Source organism: Piliocolobus tephrosceles, chromosome 1 (assembly GCF_002776525.5).
Source record: "Piliocolobus tephrosceles isolate RC106 chromosome 1, ASM277652v3, whole genome shotgun sequence".
NCBI classification, from domain to species: Eukaryota; Metazoa; Chordata; class Mammalia; order Primates; family Cercopithecidae; genus Piliocolobus; species Piliocolobus tephrosceles.
The window spans coordinates 179,240,793-179,252,903 of NC_045434.1; the positions used below are offsets into that span (position 1 = coordinate 179,240,793).

At 42.7% G+C, this 12,111-nt stretch overlaps 1 protein-coding gene and 1 pseudogene across 1 annotated transcript; one reads left to right on the forward strand and one right to left on the reverse strand.

The window, feature by feature from the left end:
* Positions 1-2,955: 2,955 nt before the first annotated feature.
* LOC111548677 (olfactory receptor 13-like) lies at positions 2,956-3,903 on the forward strand. Its single transcript, XM_023221224.1, has one exon. It carries the CDS (start codon positions 2,956-2,958, stop codon positions 3,901-3,903), a length of 948 nt encoding a protein of 315 aa, XP_023076992.1.
* A 4,333-nt stretch (positions 3,904-8,236) lies between these two features.
* Positions 8,237-9,177, reverse strand: LOC111548722 (annotated as a pseudogene).
* Between the last annotated feature and the right edge of the window lie 2,934 nt (positions 9,178-12,111).

Consider the following 12,111-nt stretch of genomic DNA (forward strand, 5'->3'; position numbering starts at 1 on the left):
TCTTTACACTGATCCAGTTTAAGTTCTCAGTTATTTCCCAGCAAACTGCTGTCCCATCTGAGCTTGGGATAGGTGGCTTTTTGAGCCAAGGGAGGAGACAGGAGATTTCACATTTGTACTCCAGTTGTTTTTTGCTGTGGACATCGGCATTTCTTCTGTCTGGTTGAGACCTGAAATCTGACTTTCATCTGCTGGATCAGATCTTCCTCACTATGTACAGCAGTTGTTGTGACAGAAAAACCCATGAGACTGGCTGGTCTGTGGGAATGTGATCTTGAACTTTCTGGTGGTCACAGGCAAATGATCTATATCCACCTCATTGTTACCTGCTCTCCTTCCATTTCTACTCTCGTGGCAGCTGCCTCTCATGGCTTGTACTTAGTTCTTTTACAATCTGCCTCCTCAAAGACCTTGCTCCATCACTTCTCTCCCTCTCGTGTATATATATTTGGAACTCTTCTTCACCTTAAGAAAAAAAAATACTCTCTCCACCTCTGTCCTGCTCTAGAAATCTCATAAAACCCAGTACAATCTGACTTCTGCCTTTATCACAGAAGCTTGTCATGTCTAAGCTGCTTATTAGCTTTATTATTATTTATTTACTTATTATTACATTTTTGGACAGTTTTTATTCCTCTATAACATTTGACACCATAAGCACTCTCTGATCAAGAGAGAGTCTAGCTCCCTGGTTTATGCATCAAGCCCTCCCGCCTCTCTGGATGCTCCTTCTCAAGCCCCGCCTCTTCTTCTGCAGATCTCTCCAATGTTCATGCTCCTGGGTTGCATTTTTGGACCCTCTGCTCTCTTGTAGAGAGTTCTCACCCATTCTGTGCCCTAATTACCCTCCAACTGCTGGTGCTGCTTAAGTTTTGACCTTCAGATCTCCACAACCATACGTCTAACTCTCTGATAGCCAGATCCTCAAGGATGCCTCATGCTGCACACTCTGTGTGTCTGTAAACAACATTACTTGTTACCTGCTTGACATTTCCTGTCCCACCCCATCTCTCCCTCCTTCATCTCCACCCAGGTTCTGTCTTGTTGAATGGTACTCATGACCACCTGAGTTTCTTAACTGGAAACCCCAAGCACAACCTTGTCTCCTCCCTTTCTCACCTGCTACACCCTCAGTTACTATGTGCTGTTGATTCAATTTCCTATACCTCTCTCTAATCTCACTTTTCTTCTTCATGATCTGGAACACTAGCTTTCTTCTGACTTCTCCCTGTACTCTTCAACTGGCCTTCTTTCAATGCCTTCTCCTAACTTCCACCCAACTAGTATGTTCCTAAAACCTAAGTGCCTAAAGGATCAAGTCAATGCTTCTTAGAAAGGCATGTAATCCTCTACCATTTTCCTTCTTATATCTCAGGCTTATCTTCCAGGAATTCCCTTTCCTTCTACCCCTGTGCACAGTAGCCTGGCCTCAGACTTTATCACTTGCGCTTCCTGGTTGCACAAAGCTCTCCCTTGGTTATGGCCTTTTGCATCTGCTGCTTTATCTGTTTGCAAAACTCTTTCTTGAATTATTGGCTAATTCCTGCTTGTCCTTCAAGACTCGTATGAAGTGTTCTATTATCGGGGAAGTCTGGTACCGAAAGCCTGGTCCAGATGCTCCTTTTGTGGGCTCCCCACACACAGGTTTGTGTATCTATTCCTGTATTTCCTCAACTAGACTGCTACCACCTTAAGAATTAGAAATGTACCTTGTCATTGTCCTTGTTTGTCCTTATCTCTCCAGTAGCTGGAACAGGGTCTGATAGGTAGGAGGTGTTCAATCAGTTTTGTTGACCAATCAACGAATGATACCATGAGGAAGAGCATTTGATGGGAACTAACATTATTGAGCTCCCTCTCCGTGCTAGTCACACTGCTAAGTACTTCATGCATATCACATACTACTTCTCACAGATATCCCCCTGATATGTATTATACCCATTTCACAAAGAAAGAAACTAAAGCTCAAGATTAAATTACACAGACAGGGCCTCAGGAGAATCACCCAGACCTGAGGCCAAGTGTTCTGATTCCAAATCCCATGCTCCTCTACTAGAAAACATCACCTTCTATGGCACCATGAACAAGGGACTCAGCTTTCATCTCTGAAGGTATAAACTAAACTCAGGCACAGTTTTTATCCTGGGCTTTCTGCCAATTATAAATCTCAGAGAGAAAGGGATGAATTATCATTGGGAGGGGTGTTCCCACCAGGCTGGAGGGATTCAGAGATGCCAGAGCTGCCTTTAAGCAATGAAGACAGCTATTATTCTGCTTTGAATAGTCAACTTTTACAGTCAAGCAGGTAGACCTTTCCCATCAGGTATATGTAAGGCCAGGAAGAGCAGTTGGTAAGCAACTCCATCTAAAATAAAATCAGATATGAAAAAGCTTCTAGAGGCACAGAAGAGTCAAGAAACACAGACATAGGTAAAATTTTTTAAGAACTTTTACATTTAAGGAGCCATAAGTATTTCCCACATTTCTGACTTCCCCTATTTCTCTATAGCAATAAAAAGTTTAAGGCACCAGAGGAAAGGGTTCTTAACACTCATTTCCAGAGAAGAGGGAGGGGAGAGTTTCATGTATTCACTATCCCTCTCTACAGCCAGGACTAGGGAGAAGAGTCCTCAAGCAATACAATATATGATGGTAGCTCCTGAAGGAGAGAAAAATAAGGGACCTTGCTGGGGTGATGCAAGGGAAGGAAATGAGACTTTGTGAGTTCTGAGAAGAGACTTTGGCCTGAGAAGCTGAATATTCCATGAAGATTTCCCTCCCCTTCCCAAATTTAGCCTCACTCCAGGTAGGCCTCAGTCTCTGGACTGACATTAATCGTAAGTAGAATCTAAATAACCACTGGCCTTTCCAGCAACAGAATTACTTTGGTACCTGAATATGCATTCTAAACTGGACCACTAGTAGCTCCATTCCTCTTTCTGCAGCTGAAGGAGAATGGATGACTTCTCCTGGGATAACCACAGCTTCGTGTCTGAGTTCATCCTTCTGGGTTTCTCCAGGGATTCCCGAATTAATGCAATCCTCTTCAACATCTTTCTCTTCCTCTACCTCTCTACACTTGTGGGCAATGGGCTCATTGTCATCTTGATCCACCTTGACTCCCACCTCCACACACCCATGTACTTCCTCCTTAGTGTCCTTTCCATGCTGGACATGAGCTACGTTACCATTACTGTGCCCCAGATGTTGGTGCATCTGGTCTGCCAGAAGAAAACTATCTCCTATGTTGGATGTGTGTCCCAGATGTACATCTTCCTGGTTTTGGGAATCACTGAAGGCTGGCTGTTCTTTGTCATGGCTTATAATAGATATGTGGCCATCTGCTACCCACTCAGATACAAGGTTATGATAAGCCCATGGCTGTGTGGAACAATGGTAGTCTTTTGTGGACTGTGGGGTGTCAGCTGTTTCCTAGTCTATACTGTCTTCACCATGTGCCTGCCCTACTGTGGTCTCAATGAGATCAACCACTTTTTCTGTGAGGTCCCTGCTGTTCTGAAGCTAGTCTGTGCAGACACGTCCCTCAGTGACCAAGTAGATTTCATCCTGGGCTTCATCCTTCTCCTGGTACCTCTTTCCTTCATTCTGTCCTCTTATGTCTGCATCTTTGCCACCATCTTGAAAATCCGCTCAGCCCAGGGTGGACTCAAGGCCTTCTCCACCTGTGCATCCCACATCACTGTGGTCACCATGTTCTGTGGACTAGCCATGTTTATGTACATGAACCCTGGGGCCAATGCCTCCCCAGAGAGGGACAAGATACTGGCTCTGTTCTACAATGTCATCTCTGCCTTTCTCAACCCCATAGTCTACAGCCTCAGAAACAAAGATGTGAAGAAGGCTTTCCTCAAAGTAACAGGCTGGGGCAGGGCCCCTGAGTGAGACCACTGGAGCACAGAAAGCCACAACCAGATCTGAAATCACAGGATCTGTGGCCATGTTACCCAGGCAGGAACCATTGACCGATGGTTAAGGGTGATGATGTGTAAAGGTAAGTACCTGGTGTAGACTTGCTGATGGCTCCAGAATCTGGGCTAGACTCAACCATCAAAAGACCCAACTGTAGACAGAGCGCCAAGTAGAATGTACTTTTGATTCATTTCCCCAGGGCTCAGCAAAGGGTCTGGCACAAAGCATCATCAACATTTGCAGATGGGGAGGCTGAGTGTACAAGGATACAAAAAACTAGCCAGACGACGAGGCGGGCACCTGTAGTCCCAGCTACTCAGGAGGCTGAGGCAGGAGAATGGCGTAAACCCGGGAGGTGGAGCTTGCAGTGAGCTGAGATCCGGCCACTGCACTCCAGCCTGGGTGGCAGAGCAAGACTCCGTCTCAAAAAAAAAAAAAAAAAAGACACACACACACAAATTCAAGTTAACCAGATGTCAATGAGGGTACTTTGTACTCAATAGGAAGGTAGTGAAGATTATGACTTTGACATATTAAATAAACTCAAGACGGCTGTGATAAGATGGCTCACAGGACTCCAGATCAGTGACCTTATTTTTATCTCAAACAAAATCATAAACAGATCTAAAGAAACACAGGAGAAAGGAAAAGTGACCCCAGGAATAGGGTTCATGGATTGGCCATTGTCCATATAGCATTTTCCAGGGGAATGTGAGTCCCAGGCTGCCTAATCCATCTGGTCCTTGGAGAGGTGAGCTCCTGCGGGGGTGAAGAGATACCTTGAGGGGTCTCTGGGTACACACATAAAACATTACCTAAATCATATCATAGTGATCAAGAGTTTATACTTGGTAGCCAAACCGTTTCCTTATCTGTAAAATTGGGTGACATTAGTAGCAGCAAATCATCACCTCATAGGATTGTTGTGAGAAGGTAAAGTTCTTAAAACAGTGCTTGAATCCTTTATATAGACACTGCTTTATATAGATGCTGCTATTCTTCTTATAGTCTACTTCTCTTCCTCAAATCTATAGTTACCAAGAAGATATCTGAGACCATTCTGGTTTAGAGAAAAGGGCCATTCTGCTCTTTGAAAAGGGATAACTAGCATTACAAATGAAAACATTGGCATTTGTTTACATTTCAATCTGCTGTGGATTTAGTTAGCTTGGGACTGTCACCAAGAAGCTCACTGCACCCGGCCTAGACTGCAACATTAAATGCAGAGTCCCTACTTAGTGGACCCAAATCAATAAATTCAGCCTGATCCAACCCCATGTTCCTTCCGCCATTGTCCCACACCCTTAATATCCATTCCTATGCCTATTCTTCAGATTTCTGCTTATATAAATTAGAAAACTCAAGCGGTTCTTTTCAAGTGTAGTGCACCTCCTCATAGGTCACACTCTCAACCTCACCTGTAGGGGCCAGCTAGGACTTTAGTTATAGGTCTAGAAGCAAACATGGGTGTTGGGGATGGTTCCTGAGGAGAATCACCATTATCTTGTTTAGCAACTGCCTCAGGGGAGGCCATCACTGTTGCCTCAGGCAGTAGAGGGTTTATCTCTGTAGACAAAGGTGGAAAGGCAGATGGCAGCAGCATGGGTCTGGAGAGAATGTTGCCATTACTGGTGATGGGGAAGCTGTTTCTTCTGGCAAAAAAAGATCCATCAGAGTTTACAAACTCAGTGTCCCCAGTTTCATCAGGGTCCTCCCATACATCCCCATTCCAAGTTGTAGGGTCTCATTCTTTTCCAATTAATGCCCTTGCTTTACCAGTAGACACCAAGTGAGGCTGTGCATGCACCTTTCATTGCAGGTCAGCCACTTGCATGATGAAAGCTTGTGTCCGTTTTTCCACAATTTCAGCTCTTTCTCTACAGTAGATATGACCCTCACTCAGGGCAATCTTAGCAGATTTGAGGCTCAGTATCTGCTTCTAAAGCTGGGAGTTAGAATCCCTGAGTTCATCTTTTCTTTCATCACTTTGTCCACTGAACTTATGAGCAACCAACCAGCTTCATTATGTTCCTTGGTTATCCACATATGCTCAAAGGTATTATGTATAGAGTCACTAAACTCCTTTCCTCTCATGAGTGGTGAATCAGGAGTGTCAATCGCATTTATTTTGCATAACTCTCTAAGCAGTTCACACCAAGGACTATCAGTGTTCTCCATACTATTAAAAGTAGAGTCCTTTTAATAGTTTAGGGTCTAATCATATTAAGCAGCCAACTCCAGAAACCCCAAAACCAACAAATGAACTCTATCCTTAATATTATGTTTCTCTAGAACTACTCCTGGTACCAAAATCTGTATTAGTCAGGGTTCTCTCTAGAGAGACAGAACTAATAGGGTGTGTGTGTGTGTATCTATCTATATATATATATAAATAAAGGAGAGATTATTAAACATTAACCCACTTGATCACAAGGTCACACAATAGGTCATCTGCAAGTTGAGAAACAAGGAGAGCCAGTCTGAATCCCAAAACTGAAGAACTTGGGGTCCAATGTTCAAGGGCAGGAAGCATCCAGCATGGGAGAAAAATGTAAGCTGGGAGGCTAGGCCAGTCTAGTCTTTTTACATTTTTCTGCCTGCTTATATTCTAGCCACGCTGGCAGCTGATTAGATAGTGCCCATCCAGATTAAGGGTGGGTCTGCCATTCCCAGCCCACTGATTCAAATGTTAATCTCCTTTGGCAACACCCTCATAGGCACACCCAGGGTCAATACTTTGCATTCTTCAATCCAATCAAATTGACACTAAGTATTAACTATCACAGATTCTTAGAAAGTCCAATGTCATTTAAATCTTAAAAGAATGAATCACTGCTAGGTATGCTGCCCATTGTGGTTTACAGATGAGCAGCACACATAGCAGCAACCCTTTTTTTTTTTTCTTAGAGATGGGAGTCCTGTTCTGTAACCCAGGCTGGAGTGCGGTGGTGCAATCATAGCTCAAAGAAGCCTCAAGTTCTTGGGCCCCAGTGATCCTCCCACCTCAGCCCCCTGAGTAGCTGAGACTATAGGTGCACATCACTGTGCCCAGGTAATTTTTTTCTATAGAGATCGGTGGGGCAGGGGGCAGGTCTCACTTTGTTGCCTAGGCTGCTCTTAAACTCTTGGCTTCAAGCAATCCTCTCACCTCAGCCTCCCAAATTGCTGGGATTAAAGGCATGAGTCACTGTGCCTGGTCTGCAGCAATTCTTATTCTTCTATGGTTTCCTTGTTCATTTTATGGTTCACAGAGGACTTTCACAAATTTATTGCATTTGAGTTTCATACACCATGCCTACTCTGCCTATTGTGGCATACAATTTTAGAGACACAACAGGCTTTGAGGACCCTTATGTTCAATGTGTTAATTTTACAGATAAATGAAGTGAGATTTAGAGAGAGGAAACAAATAGCCCAAAGTCACACACACAGCAAGTTGGCAAGGTTGGCACTAGAACCCAGGTCACTGAACATCAAGTTCTGTGTCTTTCCACAACACAATGCAGAGTATACCACGTTAGCCCCCCGAACCACGTTGATTACATGTACCAAGTCAGGTCTGTGGGCTGTATTGGTTTCACATACCATCATCTTAATTTTCTGTGTTGGCAGCAGATATTGTTTATATGTTCTACTTTGCTTAAATCACTTTGGCTCCCTACTGTTTCCATGCGCCATGTCACACAGTTACCATGTTCCATGTTGGTTACATGTATTCTATTGGTTGCTGTGGTATTATGGTAGATTATATCATTATCTCCGTTATTTGCTGCCCTCCCTGTAGAGTAACTATGCATGCCTATCCATTGTCCTGTGATATGCATTACTTCTCTGCAGGAAGAAAATACTTTCTGCCTTTTTGCCGTCACTTGACCATGTGACCTGCTTTGGCCAATGGGATGTGAGCCAAGAGGTGTGCATCACTTCTGAAATGCTTTATTAGTCATCATTTGTTTTGGACATTGTTCCTTTCCCTCTGCCATAAGAAAGGCATGTTCCAGATAAGGGCTTCTCCTTCAGGGTGGATCTGAGACTGCACAAGGCCATAGCCGACCTACAACTAACATGGAATGTGAGCAATAAATAAACTTTTGCTGTTGTAAGATGCTGAAATTACAGATTTGTTTGTTACTGCACCACAATGAAGCAAGTGGATCAAGACAGCCATGTTGGTTTCATGCACATTTGTTCCACTGACCAAGTACTGTGTTGGTTCAAATGCACAATGTTAGTTGCACATTACAGTTGCTGTACCTTTCTTCAACATTGGACATTCCACCCCAGGCCTCTCCTGGCTCCCAGTTCACTAGGCAACCCTACTATGCCCCATCATTTTGAGAAAAGCCTGCTAAATGTCCTTGTTCCTCAGAATGTAGACCACAGGGTTGAGCAGAGCCACGAAGACACTGTAAAAGAATGAGATCTGCTTACCTAGCTCAGGAGAATAGCTAGAGTTGGGCCTCATGTAGAAAAAAGTGACCAGAGCATAGAAGAGTGTGACCACGGTCAGGGAGGAGGCACAGGTCGAGAAAGCTTTGCAGCGGCCCTGGGTGGACTTAATCTTGAGGATGGCCAGGGCAATATGAATGTAGGAGGCCAGAATGAGAGACAGTGGGACAACAACCATAAAGACCCTGATGACCAGACCTGCCATCTTAATGAAGCGGGTGTCCCTGCAAGCCAAGCTCCGTATCAAGGGGCCTTCACAGAAATAGTGGTTGACTGTGTTGGGTCCACAATATGGCAGCCTCAAGGTGAGAAAGGTATGAATCAGGGAGAAGAAACCACAGGCCCATGTCCCAACTATCAAGGCATGTGCACAGTCCCAAATGAGGATGACAGTATAACGCAGCAGGTGGCAAATGGCCACATATTGGTCATAAGCCATGACTGCAAAGAATATGCACTCGCTCAGGCCCAAGACACCGAACACATACATCTGCAACCAACAGCCAGCAAAGGTGATGGCCTGAGAGTGAATGACAAGATGCACCAACATCTGGGGCATGGCGGTGATGATATGGACCATATCCAGCAGGGAGAGGATTCAGAGGAAGAAGTACATGGCAGTGTGGAGATGCATGTCCAGGCAGATCAGGGTGACAATGAGCCAATTGTCTGGGACTGAGCTGGAAGTAGAGGAAAAGAAAGGCAACGGAGAGGATCCTGTTGAAATGGGGTCACTGGAAAACCAAGCAGGATAAATTCAGAAACCCAGCTTTGGTTCTGCCCTGGAAGCATCCACATGATGGGGCCTATAGAAAACCACACTTACATAAATGTCATCTGCAATATGGTATCCTAACCTGAGGTCAGGAGTTCGAAACCAGCCTGGCCAACACAGTGAAACCCAGTCTCAACTAAAAATATAAAAATTAACCGGGCGTGGTGGTGGGCGCCTGTAATCCCAGCTACTTGGGAGGCTGAGGCAGGAGAATCGCTTGAACCCAAGAGATGGAGGTTGCAGTGAGCTGAGATTGCACCATGGCACTCCAGACTGGGTGACAAGGGAAAAATTCCATCTCCAAAAAAAAAAAAAAAAAAAGTATGGTATCCTGGCAAGAATAACAGCTGTGGAGGTAGACAGGCTAGGATTTTAATTCTGGTCCCACTACTCATTTACTGTATAATCTTGAACAAGTTACTTAACCATTCTGAGCTTTTCTCAGCCTGAATCTCCTCATCTGTAAAATGTGACTAATTACACTCACCTCTCAGGATTTTTGTAAGGAGTAAAAGCAATGTATATGAAGCCTGTAACACAATGCCTCAACACAGGAAATAAAAAAATACTCATACTCAATTTCCCCACCCCCCAGTAGACAACTGGTCACTCACATGTCTAGCAAGAATTAGTTTACACCTTCTCGGCCCCAGTCCCCAAACCTGAGAGGGAGCTCCCTCTGTCTCAGAAAACATGGATGTGGATGTGCTACGTGCCTCTCCTGACACCATGTAAGCGTTTCTCCCGCCCCAGCCGGTGCAATGTGAGGCTCTGTCAATAGAGGGCAACAGAGGGGCACTGAAATGTGATGGCTGCAGGAAGGTACTTATGTTGCTGGCTTCATTCTTCTTCCTTATTCAGCTTTAGAGTGAGTAAACTGGTGCGTGGAAGGGCCGTAGTACTCACTCCAACTGACCTCAGTGGACTACACAGCCACGCACTCAGGCCACACTCTCCCCATCCAGCAGCCACTTCTACAGACCAGCCCTGGCCACACGCTCAGGCAATGCTTCCCCTCAACACAGCTGCCATTTCTATGCAAGCTCTGGCCAGTGCTGCTGGTAGGCTGGTCATTCCTGTGAGTCACATCCTCTTTGAAAAAGTCTGAATCTCAAGCTTTTTATTTACGTAGTTGCAAGCTATCTATCCACTAAGGATTTATTGAGTACAAACATTAAAAATAGTAGATCTATAATAGAGAAACTGGACAACATCTAAACTTAGTGATCACAATTAACATCACCAATAAGGAACAAATAGATACGGTGTGTATCCAGATGTGCAATCCTAAGAATACACCATCTATATAGCATTTTAGCCAAAAATGTAAAACCGGAATCTAATCATGAAGAAACATCGAAGAAACCCAAATTGAGGAATGTTCCATAAAATAAGTAGTTTCTAATCTCAAAAAATGTCGTGAAAAACAAAAAAATGCTGAGAGACTAAAAGAAAAATAACGAATGCAATATATAATCTTGGAAGAGAGGGATGCTATAAAAGGCATTATGACAATAGAAAAAATTGGAATATAAATTAGATATTAGATTGTATAAATATGTTATTTCAATATTTAACTTCCTGATTTTGATAACTCCTATATAAGAGGGTATTTTTGTTTTTAGGAAATATTCACTGAAGTATTAAAAGGTAAAGGAGCATGATATTTGCAAATTACTCTAGAATGGTGCTGAAAATTATAAAAACAGCAATAATATATTTATATAGATAGAATGATAAAGTAAATGTTATAAAATGTTAAAACTTAATAAATCCAGGTATGGGGCATACAGGATTGCTTTGTACTATTCTTTCCATTTTTCCCTAAGTTTGAAGTTATTTCAAAATAAAAATTATTTTAAATTACAATGCTTTAAATGTGAAATAAAAACTGTTCCAGACAAAAAAAAAGTGAGATAATTTAAAGGAAGTTATTCAGGCAGAAAAAAAAGGAAGAAACACAAAAATGCAAAAAAGAATAAAGAGCACCTCAAGGGCAGGGAAAATATGTATGTAGATACAAATTAATAATAATTACAACATAATAATAAGGTCTTGTGGGACTTAAAACTATTGAAAATGAAAGATTATGACAAAAATAGCATGAAAAATAAAGAGAGTAAATGAAGTTAGCGTAATCTAATTATTTATCAAAATTAGAAAAGTAATAAAACTAATCATTTGTATTGAACTGTGCTAAGTCAAAGATTTATGTTTTAATATCTAGAGAAATCATTAAAAATAATGTTTAATAAGCTAAAATAAGATAAATGAACTGAAAATGCATTTTCACCCAAAATAATGCTCTTTTGAGAGAAGGAAAAACCAAACATAAAACAGGTAGTTCAAATAGAAAATAAATAGAAAGATGGCAAATATGACTTCAGTATATAATTAAGTGCAAATAAACTAAGTATTTTAATTTAAAAAACACATTTCCAGATGGAGTTTTTAAAAACCCTACAAATTACCCACAAAAAGCACACTTTAATATAAGGGCATAAACACTTTGGGAAGACAGTATGGGAGAAAATACACCATGTAAATACTAACTGAAAGAAACATGTAGGCCGGGTGCGGGGGCTCATGCCTGTAATCCCAGCACTTTGGGAGGCAAAGCTGGGTGAATCATGAGGTGAGGAGTTCAGACCAGCCTGGCCAATATGGTGAAACCCTCTCTCTGCTAAAATCACAAAAAAATCAGCCGGGTGTGGTGGCGGGTGCCTGTAATCCCAGCTACCCAGGAGACTGAGGCAGAGAATTGCTTGAACCTGGGAGGCAGAGGTTGCAGTGAGCTGAGATCACACCACTGCACTCCAGCCTGGGCAACAGAGTGAGACTCCATCTCAAAAAAAAAAAAAAAAATGTAGCTTCATAAAACATTTGCCAAAATTGGTCATATGCTGCATCATAAATATGAGCTCAAAAAAAATTCAAAAAAAAGAAATCATTTGGAA

What these genes read in the sequence shown, in the direction of transcription:
- LOC111548677 (XM_023221224.1), top strand. Translation starts at nt 2,956, where the DNA reads ATGGATGACTTCTCCTGGGATAACCACAGCTTCGTGTCTGAGTTCATC.